The sequence below is a fragment of the Scylla paramamosain genome, chromosome 32, assembly GCF_035594125.1.
Source record: "Scylla paramamosain isolate STU-SP2022 chromosome 32, ASM3559412v1, whole genome shotgun sequence".
NCBI classification, from domain to species: domain Eukaryota; kingdom Metazoa; phylum Arthropoda; class Malacostraca; order Decapoda; family Portunidae; genus Scylla; species Scylla paramamosain.
In genome coordinates this window covers 1,830,938-1,846,767 of record NC_087182.1, presented here as the reverse complement: position 1 = coordinate 1,846,767, position 15,830 = coordinate 1,830,938, and the positions used below count along the sequence as shown (strand labels likewise).

The following is a 15,830-nucleotide window of genomic DNA, read 5'->3' as shown; positions in this document are numbered from 1 at the left end:
AGTGGAAGAAAAACAGTGACTGGAGGTTACAATATCTGACCTTGACTGCGAGGGTGGACGAGGTGGTAGGCGGCAGAGGCGGCCCCTGCAGAATGCCCCAGGAGCGTCACTTTCGTCAGGTCGCCACCAAACTTGTCGATGTTTTCCGCCACCCATTGCAGGGCGAGTGACTGGTCCCGCAGTCCCAGGTTCCCCGGCAGCACGCGGTCCTCCCAGCTAAGAAAACCTGCACGAATTTCAACGTTAATAGAGAGAGAAGAAAATTAAGCTTTACATTTTTTAGATACAGAATCAGCTACATAATCAGTTACAGAATCGGGAATTTCAGCGTTACTAATGTGAGAGAAAAATCAGTCCACCATCACTACGTAGTCTACATTGATCCATACAAACTAACAAGAGGTTTTGCTAGGAGGCCACGCTCACCGAAGGCATTGGTGCGATAGTTGAACGAGACCACGATCATATCCGAGGCGGCGAGGTCCTGGCCGGGGAACCTAGAGGGCGCTGAGGTGACGAAGAGCTCCCCCTCCAGCAGAACTATCACAGGGTACTGACGGAAACCCCGCGGCAGCTGTAGGTGGAAGAGAGCACTGAATACGAGAAGGAAGATGTGGATGAGAAAGATGAAAAGTAAGATTGGGAGAAAATGATGTTTAGATGAAGAGAGTTTAAAGGAAGCTTGAGGGTTTAACTAGAGAAAGATAATGGTGAAAAGAGATGATGAAGCAAAACATAATAGAAGAAGAAGGAGAAGGAATATGAAAATCAGAAAGATGATGTACAAGATTATGATAAAGTTAAATTTAGACAAATATAGAGTTTAAAAGGAAGTTCGAGGGCTCAATTGGAGAAAAATGATGATGGAAGGAGTGAAAAAAGGGAATTACAAAAAAAAAAAAGTGGAATAGAAGAAGGATGAAGATAAAGATGAGAAAAGTGATAAAGATTACGAAAAAAGTAGTTTACATGAATAGAGACTATGAAACAAAACTTGAAGATTTAACTAGAAAGAGATAACAATGAAAAGAGAAAAAGAACGATAGTGAAACCAAGGAATAAAAGTTTATGAGTTTATGAGAAAGAATCCACTGCGTAAGTATAAAGAGCTCAGGAATTTTGACTTAACGAGGATACTGAAGGAGTTAAATGGAAGAGAAGACTGAGGGTATTAGAGAAAGGTAAAGACGATAGAAGGGAATGTAGAGATTGTAATTAGCGTGGGATTGGCGAGGTGTAGGTAAGTGAATGCAAACTGTTATCGAATGGACATCTAAATTACTGCGGGTGATGTGAATCGGAGGAAGAGGAGCAGGAAGAAGAGGATAATGAAGGAAAGGAATAAAGGAAGGAATAAGGGATGAAACAAGAGAGGGAACAAAAGGGAAAAAGTCGGGGAGGAAAAAAGAGAAATGTTGATCATAAACGCAGCAAAAATGGTAGCAACGAAACAGCAAAAAAATGAGGGAAGGAATGCAAGATGGAAGAAAGACAATATAGAAGAAAACGAAAATGCTAAAAAACAAATAATGATGACAAAACAGTAGCAATGAAACAAGAAGGAATAAACACTTTTAACAACGAATAAGAAAAAAAGAAAGACAATAAAAGAAAAAAAATAGTACAAAAGGAACAATGACAAAAAGAGAAAAATTGCAGCAACATAAGAAGAAAAAAGAACAAGAAAGGGCAACTAGAATAACAAATGAGAAAAAAAAAATAAAGTAACTGAAAAGAAGACTGCGCTAAACATAGTAACAACACACACACAGACACACACACACAGATAGATAAATATTCACCACAGCAGTGTTCACAAATTTTAGTCTCATCATAGTAACAACACACACACACGCACACACACACACACACACACACACACACACACACACACACAGATAAATATTAACCACAGCGATGTTCACAAATTCGTCTCATCATACAATTCCATAGCTAACATAACATATACCTTAAAAATAGTGAACGTAGCCAAAATTATATTCTTAAAAGTAGGAATACATAAAAATTCAAAGGACAACAACAAGAACTCACAAAACACGCACACTTACCTCAGGGATCCATACGTTGAGGGTAAGACAGTCCTCTGACATCTGGAGCCCCGTCAGGAAGGGCTGAGGACACGCCGCTCCGAACTCGGTGGCGAAGAAAGTCGTGGTCCATCCTTCGTGGCGGCGCGGCGGCTGACGGCACGAGGAGGGACAGAAAGAGAAGCGGAAAATGAATAAGTAAATAAGTGAAAGGAAGGTAAATGTTAAGTAAATGAAACAAATAAATGGAATAAATAGATAAATAGACAAACAGGATGAATAAAAAGCTACTTAAATAGATAAATAAGTTCATTGAAGAAATAAAAATTGAGGTTGAAAAAGAAGAATAAAAGCTGATTAAGAAAATAAAAGAAAGTAAGATTAAATTACGTGATTGTCTTACTTTACCTATGATTTTCTTCTTCTTTCACAACTAAACTTCACTCACTCACTCTGGATATCGAAAGAAAACAAAGGTACAACACAAGTAAGATAGAATACATATATACAAAAAAAGAAGAAAAAATCAATTAATCAAGAAGGAGGCAAAAATTAATAGGTATCTTCGCCTTCCCAGATTTTATGAGGTACTGGAATGTGAAAGGTCGTGGAGGAATGTGAGAGGAGATAAAAAGAGAGAGTTATGTAAGAAAGGAATGTGAAGAAAAATGTTATCGATGAAATATTAAGGAAATACTCGAGAGAGAGAGAGAGAGAGAGAGAGAGAGAGAGAGAGAGAGAGAGAGAGAGAGAGAGAGATACTGGTGGAATCATTATTATGCAGTCTACACACACACACACACACACACACACACACACACAGAAAAAGAAAGTAAGGTAATTTTCTCCTGCTTGCTTCGTGTCAATTTGCAAGTAAAACGCGACTTTGTGAATCCGTGACACTGAGTTCGTCGGAATGAAACTTGAACATTGCGAAGGGACAATAAAACAAAAATAAAATAAACATAGGATCTTAACTCCAATGACAGGATATTCAGACTCTCTCTCTCTCTCTCTCTCTCTCTCTCTCTCTCTCTCTCTCTCTCTCTCTCTCTCTCTCTCTCTCTCTGTGTGTGTGTGTGTCGTGTCCAACTGAGAGAGAATGTTGTGTTGATTTTCTATGACAATGAGACAGCCAGTTTCTTTCTTATTTTTTTGGGGGACTTTTATATTTTTACTCATATATATATCTCTCTCTCTCTCTCTCTCTCTCTCTCTCTCTCTGGTGACTGAATAACAAGATTTCTACATTATTAGCAGGAGAAACGCGCTTGAGAACCCGGCTAATCATCTCTGTGGCCTTTGGAAAGAGTCGTGATGTGAGAGAACGAAGCGTTTACGGGTTTTAATGACAGAACTTACCTGAAATCTGAGGTTCCCAACAGGAGGCTTAGCGTAAGGAATGCCAAGGTAAGCGTAGATCTGTCTGGTGCTCGTCTCTCTTATGACCTGAAGGAGTAATTAGACACTGAAGGAGGCATTGACGAAGGTATGTGTGTGTGTGTGTGTGTGTGTGTGTGTGTGTGTGTGTGTGTGTGTGTGTGTGTGAACGCTTCAATTGGCGTTGTCATGTAACAGGGTGGAGCATAAAGTTGAGGGAGGAGAACGAGTGTTACTGGGTGTGGAAAAAAGAGAATACAATATACAAATAAATCCACACCCATACCCACCCACTAACACACACACACACACAAACACACACACACACACACACACACACACACACACACACGATAAACTGCCGCGTTGGCAAAAGGGAGGAGAGAATGACAAAAGACAGGATGTAGAGTATGTGGAAACACACACACACACACATACACACACAGTTATGACCAATACATCTCACCAACAACACACATAACCATAACGCATCCCTAATAATACCATAACTCACATACTGTACTCATAACTTACATTCATACTCACCCCTTGGACATTTCCTTGTCTCAGTCTTATAATAGAATCGTGGGCAAGGGCTCCCTGTACCACCACCACCACCGTCACGAGAGCAAGCACAGAGCATCTCGTGGCTTTAAGAGGGACACTGGAGGCTGTAGGGAAGACAAAGCACCCTTGAGGTCTTTCAGTGGCTGGGGATGACGGTGCAAGGAGCTTGGGTGGAGAAGGCCTTTGAATATCCATCATAGCTCCATCGTCCATCCATTCTGGTTGGTGTGGTTCCGGCGCTAACACCCTGAGGCTCTCATTCATGCTCTGGCTGGTGGCGGGAAGAGAAGATGAAGGTGCAGGAGGAGGAATAGGAGGAGGATGCATATGAAGGCGCCCCAAAGACCACGTTCCTCCTTTGCCTGCCAAGCGATGTGGACTCCTCATAGTAAATACGAGGGTTTTCTTGCATTGACTTACACTTGTCACACGCCTCTAGCTTCCTCTACTTTCCTCAGGCACTCAGCGAGGTGTGACACTGCGTAAATGATCCAGAGTGCCGGAGCTGCCCTCCCGTCATCTGCAGTCCATGAGGGCCATCGAAAGTGTTCCCCGCTCGTCACTCTCTCACAGAATCTTTAAGTGGAGACAACAGCAGATTGACTTTTCCTTCTTCCCAACCAGTGTCCTCGTCTCCTTCATCTTCCTGCAACCCTTGGACCATGTTCGTCTGTCTTCCTCATCACTCAGGTTTGTTTTGCCTGGAGAGAAACATGAAATGAATCAGATATATCGGACAAAAACATACGTAGCATATTCTGAAGTACTCCTGCGACGTACTTCCACTACTCAAAAGGGTAAAGTTAAGTTACATGGGTTTTTAAAGGTGTGTTTATGGTTCTAGTGACAGAATGATAAGATTTCTACATTATTAACGGGGGAAACACTCTTGAGAATCTCTGTGGCCTCTGAAAACAGTCGCGGTGAGAGAGCAGAGCGTTTCAGAATCCGGGTTCTTGAAATACGAAAAGTGGGGAGGGGAAAAATGAATAAACCAGAGTGCAAAGCCTAAATCACAGAAAAATGTAAGGCCACAATTTGTAAGTGTTGCTCGTGTTAGTGAGAGGCGGAGCAAGACAAGTGAGAGTGAAATTGACGTGGTGCTTGGGGAGAAGAATGGCATCATGTGGTGCAGTCAGTGCCCTCCCCTTGCCTCCAGTGCGATGACCTCACGCCTCAAGCCTCTCATGCCTCACACCTTACATCTCACGCCTCACGTCTCACTCTTAGCCTGGCTGGACCTTGCGGGCATATGAATGTGAATACTGACGACAAAAAAAAAGAAAAAAAAAATTGTAGACCTCGGTAAAGAAAAGTAAATAAAAAAATAAATGAATAATGAAATAAATAAATACGAGCCTGGCTTGACCTCGCGGGCATATGAGTGTGAATACTGAAGACAAAAATGAAAAAAATAAAAAAATGTAGCCCTCGGTAAAGAAAAGTAAGCTAAAAGATAAATTAATAATCAAATAAATAAATAAATACGAGTAAATAAGTGGATGAACAGCGTGAATGTAGACTAGACAGAATAAAGAATGAGAGAATGAATGAATTCTTTGAAACCGGATCGATTTCTCATTCACAGAGAGACGAAGTTGTGAGAAGAAGAAGAAGAAGATACAGTATAGATCTGTGTTACATAAGACGAAGAAAACAAGAGATACGACTCACAAACACGAAAGGAACAGAGGATATAATACTGGGCATCAAGAAATAAATAAGAAATACTAAATGCACATACAAAAAAAAAAAAGGAAACAATGGAAGCCAGGAAAAGGAAAAACAAGCAACATAGACTAACACGCGGATATGCTTTGATCACCACCAACACCACCACCACCACCACCACCACCACAACCTTGAGCATGACTTCGCTACTCGCGGGTGGTGCTTCCTCGTCACACCCAATGCATCTTTCTCGTTACTCCTGCCATCCTTTGAATCACACACACGTAGCACAGCACTGGACCAACGCGACCCTGAACTGTCCCTGAGTTATGTTTATGTAAGAGGGATATTGGCCTAGAACAAACAACAACAACAACAACAACAACAAAATAAACGTAAAAAATGCCAGAGACGTGCCAGTCCCAAAGAAAAAAGTGCCAGAAGGGAATCTATAACACTATGATTCATACAGGTAATTGTGTTCCAGAGACCGTAAGGAGGAAAATGAAAATTGCAAGAAGTCATCAGGCCTACACGTGGCAGTCCCTCTATAAAACATGACTACGTATTTCGATGCATCGTAAATTTTTCTAACCTGTTTTTATCTTCAATAGTTTAATATGCATAGAAATCCCCCACTTTTCTCTCTCTCTCTCTCTCTCTCTCTCTCTCTCTCTCTCTCTCTCTCTCTCTCTCTCTCTCTCTCTCTCTCTCTCTCCAGTCGATCTTTAACATGTTTTTTTTTTGTCATTCCTTTCTTGTGCTTTGTCTTTTTTTGTTTATTTTGCTTTTTCCAGCCTCCCTCAGTAGTAGTAAGTGTAACAGCAAGAGAAGAAAGAGAAGGAGAAGGACAAAAAAGAGTTAGTTATTATTCAACATATATTCATCTCTTTCACCGTCTTATCTTCAATGATTTTAAAGTTCAAACACGTCACTAAACTTGAGAGGTTTTCACGGACACGAGCGGAAGAGTTGGACAAAATCTTGAAGAAAAGAGGTGATGAGATTTTTACTTTTATGTTCCCTGGCAGCGATAACGACCTCGGAGATAAGACGACTGGCAGCGATCAAGAAAGGAGAAAGTGACAAGAAATTAGCTGAAGACATAAAAGAGATTGAGCCCCAATAACCTATGACAGATTAATGACTTTCTCTTTTTATATATATACCACTGAATGCCCCTCAATGCTCCTCAATGCTCCTCTCCTTCCTCCATTCACTTCCACTTCTTCCTGCCTCTCCCTTTTCCCCTCAACCTGCCTCACTAACTCACTTTCTTTCTCTCTCTCACTCACTCACTCGGTCTCATTCCTGCCTCACCCAATTTCGTCCTCTCTTTTCCTCCCTCCTGGTCTCTCTGAAAGCCTCAAGATTAATGAATGTTGTAAAGGGCACGGCAGAGGGCAGGTGTGAGGGTAAAGGTGTAAGGGATTAGGTGTGTGTGTGTGTGTGTGTGTGTGTGTGTGTGTGTGTGTGTGTGTGTGTGTGTGTGTGTGTGTGTGTGTTTGCCTTCACCCAACACTACCATCGTCATCACCATTTATTTAAGGTCATAGGCACTCTCTCTCTCTCTCTCTCTCTCTCTCTCTCTCTCTCTCTCTCTCTCTCTCTCTCTCTCTCTCTCTCTCTCTCTCTCAGTAACAGAGCCAGACTTATTTTTCCTTCTTTTCTTTTCACACACTTAACTCAATAACACCGTCGACAAACACCCTTTCCATTTACCAATTATACCCTGAGCTTCGTTAGGGAAGACTTAATATGCTAATGAACACACCTTTCAATTCTACACAGGTAAAATTTCAACATATTAACTGCAAATTGACACCTACGTATCAACACCACTCAATACGTCACCACTCAATACGTCACTCAGTTTAACTTTATATAGATTCAGCATGCATTTTCTCCATCACAGCAAAGGGAATCATGACACCATACAGGTTTATTCAACTTCCCTTCCTTACTCAAAGCTTTCAAGTCTCGTGTCCTCTTTCGCCTCAACGTTTGCCGAGTCCCTTCATCTTCCGCGTTCATGTAAGATGTTTGGTGCAAGAGGGAAGGAGGAATAGGAAACGAGGGAGAGAAAATGCATCAACTGAAGAGAAATAGCTTGAAAATACAAAAAATTCTGGTGGTTTAAAATATATACGTGTATTGCTACCATTACGACCATAACTGAAAACCATTGCGATAGAAAATAAATGGTATGGTGGTGAGAAAGCATTATTACCACTGCTGTCATTACTAATACCACGACAGCCATAAGTCAAAGGTATGATTGGCGTATGATTCAAAGCATGGAGCTGAAAAAAAGACATCATTAACATCCCCATCATTACTACGACCCAGAGCACACATATCAAAAACACCACCATCACCACCGCCACCATTACCACCACTCATAACCACCACAACCATCATCTCACCTGAAATACCCAAAAGATACCACCACCATCACCACCACTTCTCTACCCCTTACTAACCAACCACTACCATTAACATTAGACCCTACATTAGTTTCTGGCCGCTGCAAACACTCTCGCTAAAACACCCGTCCACGCAGCACTACAGGAAGCTAGAATGGCCCACTTTCAAGGCACACAAAAAGGGCGTCACCTCACCTGGCCGGACCAATTAAGGCTTCAGGTATTTAAGGACACCTGGCAGAGGGGAAATTACCTTTGCTAATTGACCTATCTCACTTCATTAGTCTCCTACCTGAGAGAGAGAGAGAGAGAGAGAGAGAGAGAGAGAGAGAGAGAGAGAGAGAGAGAGAGAGAGAGAGAGAGAGAGAGAGAGAGAGAGAGAAACTATGTACATGAAAAAGGGAAAAAAGAAGTATACGAGTAAAAGAAAAAAAAATAGCAGAATTCCTCTCAAGATTTCTTTTGTCACATTTCACATTCAACTTTTGAAGAAAGTTTTATCGCCTACAGAGAGAGAGAGAGAGAGAGAGAGAGAGAGAGAGAGAGAGAGAGAGAGAGAGAGAAAAGGAGCCCACCACTTGCTCTCCTTTTCTCTCTCGCTCTCTCTCTCTCTCCCACTCTCTCTCTCTCCCTCCCTCTCTCTCCTCTCCCTCCCTCCCCTGTCTTCCACCACCGAATTTCCTGTTTGTTAATGGAGGGGAAGTCCCATTTTCCCGGAGTGAAAGGGAGGAAGAGAGAGAGAGAGAGAGAGAGAGAGAGAGAGAGAGAGAGAGAGAGAGAGAGAGAGAGAGAGAGAGAGAGAGAGAGAGAGAGAGAGAGAGAGAGAGAGAGAATGGAGGATCAAAAAATAGCAAAGAGGATTAAATGGTAATGACCAGGAGGAGGAGGGGGAGGAGGAGGAGGAGGAAAAAGAAGAGGAGGAAAGGTATATTTAAAGCTACATATATAACGTGCTGCAGATAACCATCCCTCTCTCTCTCTCTCTCTCTCTCTCTCTCTCTCTCTCTCTCTCTCTCTCTCTCTCTCTCTCTCTCTCTCGTCACCAAAACAGTTCACGGATTTTTTTTTTTAGCATTTTAAGGGGAAAATTAATTGGCAGAGGCGGTAATTAGGCCTCATTATGCCTCGCTCCTCTCGTCACATTGTCCATTTGTAAGAGCCTGTCTTCACATTTGCCACTTGCCTGTCTGAACGAAAAAAAATAATTCCTGTCACAATTTTTCAGACACGCGCATTTTTTTTCCCATATTTCAGACAAACTGCAATATTATTCTTACTTATTTCAGGCAGACTTCATCTCTATTTTTGGATTTCAGATAGACTTCATTGGTATATTTCAGCTTTTAAACTAAGTACATGTTTCATATTCGTCATATTCATATTTAAAAGCAAACTTCATCACTATTCATGTTTAAAATCTTATTCTTCCATTGCTCATACTTAGATTTCAAGCAAACATCATTATTCATATTCAGAAATCTGCTTAAGCAAACTTCATCATCAGCCATACTCAGATTTCAAGCAACTTCACCATAACTCATTCATATTTCACGCAAACTTTATCATTGTTTATATCCAGAAAAAAAAAAATTACATCATTATTCATACTTGAAAATCAAACAAACTTCACCACTATACATACTCAGACTTCAAACAGACTTCACTATTGCTCTCATTCAGATTTCATTCAACCTTCATCACTTACTAATATTTTAAACTTCATTCCTTATACATAGGATCCAAATAAACTTCGTTACACATCCTTCTCTCAATTTCAGTTCAGCCTTCCTTGTACCATCACCGTCTGGCATACAAAACAACTAATTTTCTTTCACTTTCTTGAACACTCTTACGTTTTCTTTTTAACAAGCTGGAAGAAAAGGAAGAGAATGGGCATAGCGTCATATCTCGTTCTGTCTCACTCTTACTCTCACTACTCTCACTTTTACTTACCTGCAGGGTTTCCTCTCACGTGTCAAGATGAGAGACTGAAGTGATTCTGCACGAGTTATGTGAAGACGTTCCTTGCAATAGTGGTTAGGTCACGTCAGGCCAGCAGTTTCATTATTTAAGTTCACTCTAACATTTCCTTTCCTTGAGACTTAAAAATATGAGCTCCAGGTATAAAAATGTTAGTTTAATTTAAGTTACTCACATAGCGTCGAGTGATTGTATAGATTTTTGTACGTATTTTCTGCTTCTCTCCTCTGTTGGTTTCTGTAACGTGATGCAAGAGTCTCGTGGTTATTACGTCAAGCTCTCGTGAAATTTTTCCTCTCCTCGTGGTGGAATCTGATGTATCCGAAGCACTTTTCTGCCTTTCCTTGCTTGATTTCTTACCGGTCTCTCTCTCTCTCTCTCTCTAACTGTCTGTCTGTCTGTCTATCTATCTGTGTCTATATGTCTGTTTGTCTAGCTATTTGTCTGTGTTTATCTGTGTTTGCATGTCTACGTGTGTTTATCTTACTGGCTGTTTGTCTGTCTGTGTCAGTCTGTCTGTCTGTCTGTTTCTATCTGTTTTTTTGCTGATAACTTTTTATCGCTTAATTCTTTCCATGTCTGTTTGTTTGTCCTTCCTGTTTGCTTGAATTTACATGTCTTCTCTCTCTCTCTCTCTCTCTCTCTCTCTCTCTCTTCTCTCTCACTCTCTCTCTCTCTCTCTCTCTCTCTCTCTCTCTCTCTCTCTCTCACTAAGCTCACAACCGTCCCGTCAAGTCGTGCACGTGTTAGGATCACACTGACGCTTAGCTCACCTGTCACCTGCCTCTCCCTCTGCTCTCACCTGCAACGCCCTCACCAGGCACGGGGAGGCAGGGAAAGGGGGAAGGGAGAGCGGAAGGGAGAGGAAGGAGGGGGTCAGGAAGCACCAGCATCCCAACTTCCCCTATAACCCTCTCTCTCTCTCTCTCTCTCTCTCTCTCTCTCTCTCTCTCTCTCTCTCTCTCTCTCTCTCCGTCACCCAGCAGAGTCATGTCCCCTCCACCCACATCCATTCTCTCTCTCTCTCTCTCTCTCTCTCTCTCTCTCTCTCTCTCCTCTCTCTCTCTCTCTTCTCTCTCTCTCTCTCTCTCTCACATACACATCAAAGACAAAGGCTCCGGATAATGACATAAAACATCACCTAGGAATTATGACATTATCCGGTAGTAACACCCTTGGCCGTCTCTCTGGGGAATGCTTCTAAGGGTCAAGGAAGGGAGGCGAGTGTTGGACTCTCGCCCCTAACGCCAGGAGACGAATGGAGGGTATATAGAGCAATATATCTGCCACAATAACTCGCTTGGCACTATAATTGGTGTGTAGCGGACCTTCCAATAGTAGTAGTAGTAGTAGTAGTAGTAGTAGTAGTAGTAGTAGTAGTAGTAGTAGTAGTAGTAGTAGTAGTAATGGTAGAAGTATAGTAGTCGTAGTAATAATGGTAGAAGTAGTAGTAGTAGTAGTAGTAGTAGTAGTAGTAGTGGTAGTAGTAGTAGTAGTAGTAGTAGTTGTTGTTGTTGTTGTTGTTGTAGTGGATTGCCAGCATTACTACCATCATTGATATTATTGTTGTTATTGGTCTTGTTGTTGTTGTTGTTGTTGTTGTTGTTGTTGTTCCTGTTGAATTCATAAGGAGAGAAAGTAGCGTTAGGATTGTTACGAAAAAAAAAGTTTCCGTTATTATGAAAATGTGAGAGATGAATAATATATGTGTGTGTGTGTGTGTGTGTGTGTGTGTGTGTGTGTGTGTGTGTGTGTGTGTGTGTGTGTGTGTGTGTGTGTGCAAAAACTCCACAAACTAGTCCATAAAACTTCAAGCAACAAATACACACACACAAAATAAATAAATAAATAAATAAATAGACAAATAAATAACAAACAAACAAACAAACGAAACAACACTATCTTTCTTCAAATCATTACTATCACCACATTTTTCGCTGCTAAACTTCATTACATAAGTCTAAATATCATTAATTACTTCCCTTATTCACTCATTCATAACATTCACTTCCTTGTTTATTTACAGCATTCACTCGTACGCCCTTCATCCCCTACATTTTTAAACCTAATTCCCTTATGTCCTGCACAAGGGAGACCTCAGAATAACGAGTAATTACCGTTAACTACCCTCTACTTACGACAATTATTCCTATTACTGCTTGGATAGTCTTTAATTACCCAGCGAGGAATCTTCTTATCACTGGCACTCGTACTGAGCCGGTGTTGTTGGCTTAATTGGACGCAGATAATCATCCAATCATTCTTGTATTAATCCTCCCTTCTGCCTTTTGGAGATTCTTGAGGCGAAGTTGGGAGCTTTTGAAAACGCTTGGCTTTCTCGCAAGGACTATTCACAAGGGATATAGACATGATTAGTGGGGGTTTCTAATAGCTCTTCTTCCTGATTGATGCAGAAGTCTTGCTAAACTACCATTAGATTCGTTTAATCTTCTTTAGCATCCCGTAAACTATCACTGGAATCATGGAAGCACCTTTTAAAAACACGAAAACTATCAGTAGAATCATTAGAAACCTTAAAAAAACCCGAAAAATGTCACTAGAATAATGAAAATAGCTTTAAAGACCACAAACACTATCACTAGAGCCCCGAAACCACATGAAACACACACAAAATATCACTAGAATTAAGCAAACACCTTGAAAAAAAAAAATCACAAAAACCTCCAATATTTAAAAAACGAACCGAGGCATTGTTTGAGAAAGCGATGCCTGACTCATTAGCTCGGAATCCTTACTGAGTGGTGTTCGTTTCATCTTACAGGAAGGAGATTATCCCAGCATCCCTGCACTACCTTTTGTTTCCCTCTCCTCGTCCCTCCCAATGGTTCTGCCGTGGACCACTCACTTCCAAGGCTTTGTTCCATCCCTCCCTTCATTATTGTACTGCCTTCACGTGTGCCCTTGTTAAAAACTTTGGATTCCGTTCATTTCTCCGGTGTTTAAGGGAAGATATGTTAGTGTTTTATGTTAGTCTGTCTCTCTGGCCGTCATTTTGCCTGTTTCCTTCTCTCTATATGTATTTTGTATTTATTTATTTATTTATTTAATTTTTTTTTTGGCGTTCTTATTAAAATTTCGATCATATTTTATGACTGGGTGTGGTAAAATTAAGGCAATCCTGTTAACTAATCTCTCTCTCTCTCTCTCTCTCATCTCTCTCTCTCTCTCTCTCTCTCTCTCTCTCTCTCACATTAGCGCCACCCCTACACGCTCCCGTCCTACCTAGCTCCCACATTAACAAGTTGCCGCATTATTTACACACAATACAATCCTGTTACTCGATACACGCCCCGCTAATTTCACCGTAACTGTTCGCCTCCAGTCCCCGCCGGCCGCGGGTCCATGGTGAAATCACGGGTGACAGAAAGGTTCCCTGTAGCTTGACCTATCCTGATGGACTGTCCGCGAATACATGTCCCTTTAATTAACCTGATCTAACCTAAATTGATATAATAACGCAGGGATACATGCCCCTTTAACTTAACGTAACCTAAATTAACCTAATGTAACCTAGCCTAACCCAATGACGGTCTGCGAATACATGTTCCTTTAATTAAACTGATCTAGCCTAACCTTAATCTGATAATACAGGAATACATGTCCCTTTAACTTAACGTAATCTAACTTAGCCATAATCTAACCTAACCTAATGACGGTTTGCGGATACATGTTCCTTTAATTAACCTCATCTAACCTAACCTAGCCTAATAATGACATTCGAAGGTATAAGTAATTTTCACCTAGCCTAACCTAACATAATTCAACCTAACCTAGTGGAATCTCACCTAAACAGAGAGAGAGAGAGAGAGAGAGAGAGAGAGAGAGAGAGAGAGAGAGAGTGAGAGAGAGAGAGAGATGAGAGAGAGAGAGAGAGAGAGAGGCAGAAAGTGCAAAGATAAAATATAAGAAAAGCTTGAAAGAACTAAGGAAGCAGAGGGAAGGGAAAATATTTACGGTAAAGGGAAGGAACGCAGCAGGGGAACTGAGACAAAGGTGTTTCCAAGACGAAGAAACCATAATGAAGAAACCTAAGGGGAATGCCAAATTAGGTCCGAGATGCAATAGGGCTTAAGACAATGGCTGGGGACACAAGGGAGAGAGGACAAGCCGCCATAAGACAGGGTAAGACAGGGATAAGACGGGGTAAAGTGATATAGAGACGTTACAGAGGTGCTGTGGGAGTGAATAGGGGTGCCATGCTGTGCTGTACGAGCCCTCGTACAAGGGCTCCACTGGTGACTAATGTGATGTGGTCGTAATGTGTTTATAATGTAGTTGTGATGGGGGAAGAAACTGAGAAAGCGAAGGAAGGAAGGAGGGAAGGAAGTAAGGAAGGAAGGAAGGTAATGGTAGAATTTAAGAGGTTGCGTCTGCGAGAGAGAGAGAGAGAGAGAGAGAGAGAGAGAGAGAGAGAGAGAGAGAGAGAGAGAGAGAGGATAGGGGAGCGTTCCAAGTCATAATTTCTTGACTGTCCTCCCTACAATTTCCATTATTTATTTTCTTCCCTATTGTAAAGATAATTCCCAAGAGAGAGAGAGAGAGAGAGGAGAGTTAAACTAATCTTTTATTCTAATATATTGCTTCACTCCTGGAAAAGATTTGAAGAACATGTACTCTACGAAAATAGGAAGTGGAGTAAATATATTGAGTACTTTTAAAGAACTAATAATTCCTTAGATTTACTTTTTCTTCTTAAAAAGGAAGTTGGATATTTATTAGGAGGGGTTAGAGAAGTTTGTAATCACGTATGTTTACTCTCTCTCTCTCTCTCTCTCTCTCTCTCCCTCTCTCTCTCTCTCTCAATAGTCAATACTGATAATCTATACAGACTGCTAATCATCTTGCAACGCTTGATATAAATAACACCGAGTCGATTTCGAACACACACACACACACACACACACACACACACACACACACACACGCACACACACACATGCCTGACGTCACCTGCCAACGGGTCGATAATGGGCCAGGTGTCACTGTTTACACGTGTTACCATCAACATCCCCCTTGTCCTCCGTCCCTCGTTACCTCTCCCCCTCTGCCCCCCTCTTCCCCCCTCTTTCCCTACCCCCCTTAATCTCCAACCTTCATGTCTCTTCTCTCCTTTCCCTATCTTTCCTTTCCCTTTTGGTGGCAATTTATCGTTTCTACTCCCCTTTCTCCCCTTTCCTTCCTTCCCTTACCAGTTCCTCTCTGTCCGTCCCTTCTTCTCTTCCTTTTTCATTGCCTTCTCGCTTCACTTGCTTCATCCTTCCCTTCTTCTCTTCCTCCTTACACTTTCGCTCCATTTGACTTTAAAACGAATCTACTGTTCCAAGTTATGTAAAAAACAAAAAGGAAATAATTATATCTTATTATTCTGGTTCTAACATTTCGTCTCCAGTGTCAATAGGATAAAAAAGGGCTAAGAGAGAATTGATAAACGTGTAGTAAGGGAGGAGAGAAATAAAGAATGAAGAATAAAGTGAATATGTAAGAAAGGAAGGAAGAGAGAACAAAAGGAAGGAAATGGTGAAAACTAGATAATAAATTTGAAGGCATTAACGATGAACACAAAAGAAAAAGACAAAGTTATAATGACAAAAAAAAAAATGACGAACGAAACAGTGAAAGATGACAGAGAGAAGACAGAGAGAGGGGAAAGGAGAAGATAATGGCAAAAAGGGAGGAAAGGGAGGGGAGGGAAGAACAGGGGTGAGGAAAGGACAATAGGAAAGTCAGGTGGGGGGGA

At 41.3% G+C, this 15,830-nt stretch overlaps 1 protein-coding gene across 5 annotated transcripts in view; it reads right to left on the bottom strand.

Annotated features, from left to right (window-relative positions):
- LOC135089008 (para-nitrobenzyl esterase-like) overlaps positions 1-15,830 on the bottom strand; it is a 54,640-nt gene that overhangs the window by 6,000 nt on the left and 32,810 nt on the right. For 3 of the 5 annotated variants that reach the window (XM_063984127.1, XM_063984131.1, XM_063984130.1), the window contains 5 exons: positions 3,975-4,696; positions 3,411-3,497; positions 2,070-2,201; positions 427-574; positions 41-226 (listed from right to left, as the gene is read on the bottom strand). In XM_063984127.1, the coding sequence (XP_063840197.1) occupies positions 41-226; positions 427-574; positions 2,070-2,201; positions 3,411-3,497; positions 3,975-4,382 (961 nt within the window). In that variant the 5' untranslated portion in view covers positions 4,383-4,696. Of the gene's footprint in view, positions 1-40; positions 227-426; positions 575-2,069; positions 2,202-3,410; positions 3,498-3,974; positions 4,697-10,045; positions 10,208-10,247; positions 10,714-15,830 lie in introns of those variants that run through there. The other 2 variants (XM_063984129.1, XM_063984128.1) reach the window with 2 other exon arrangements.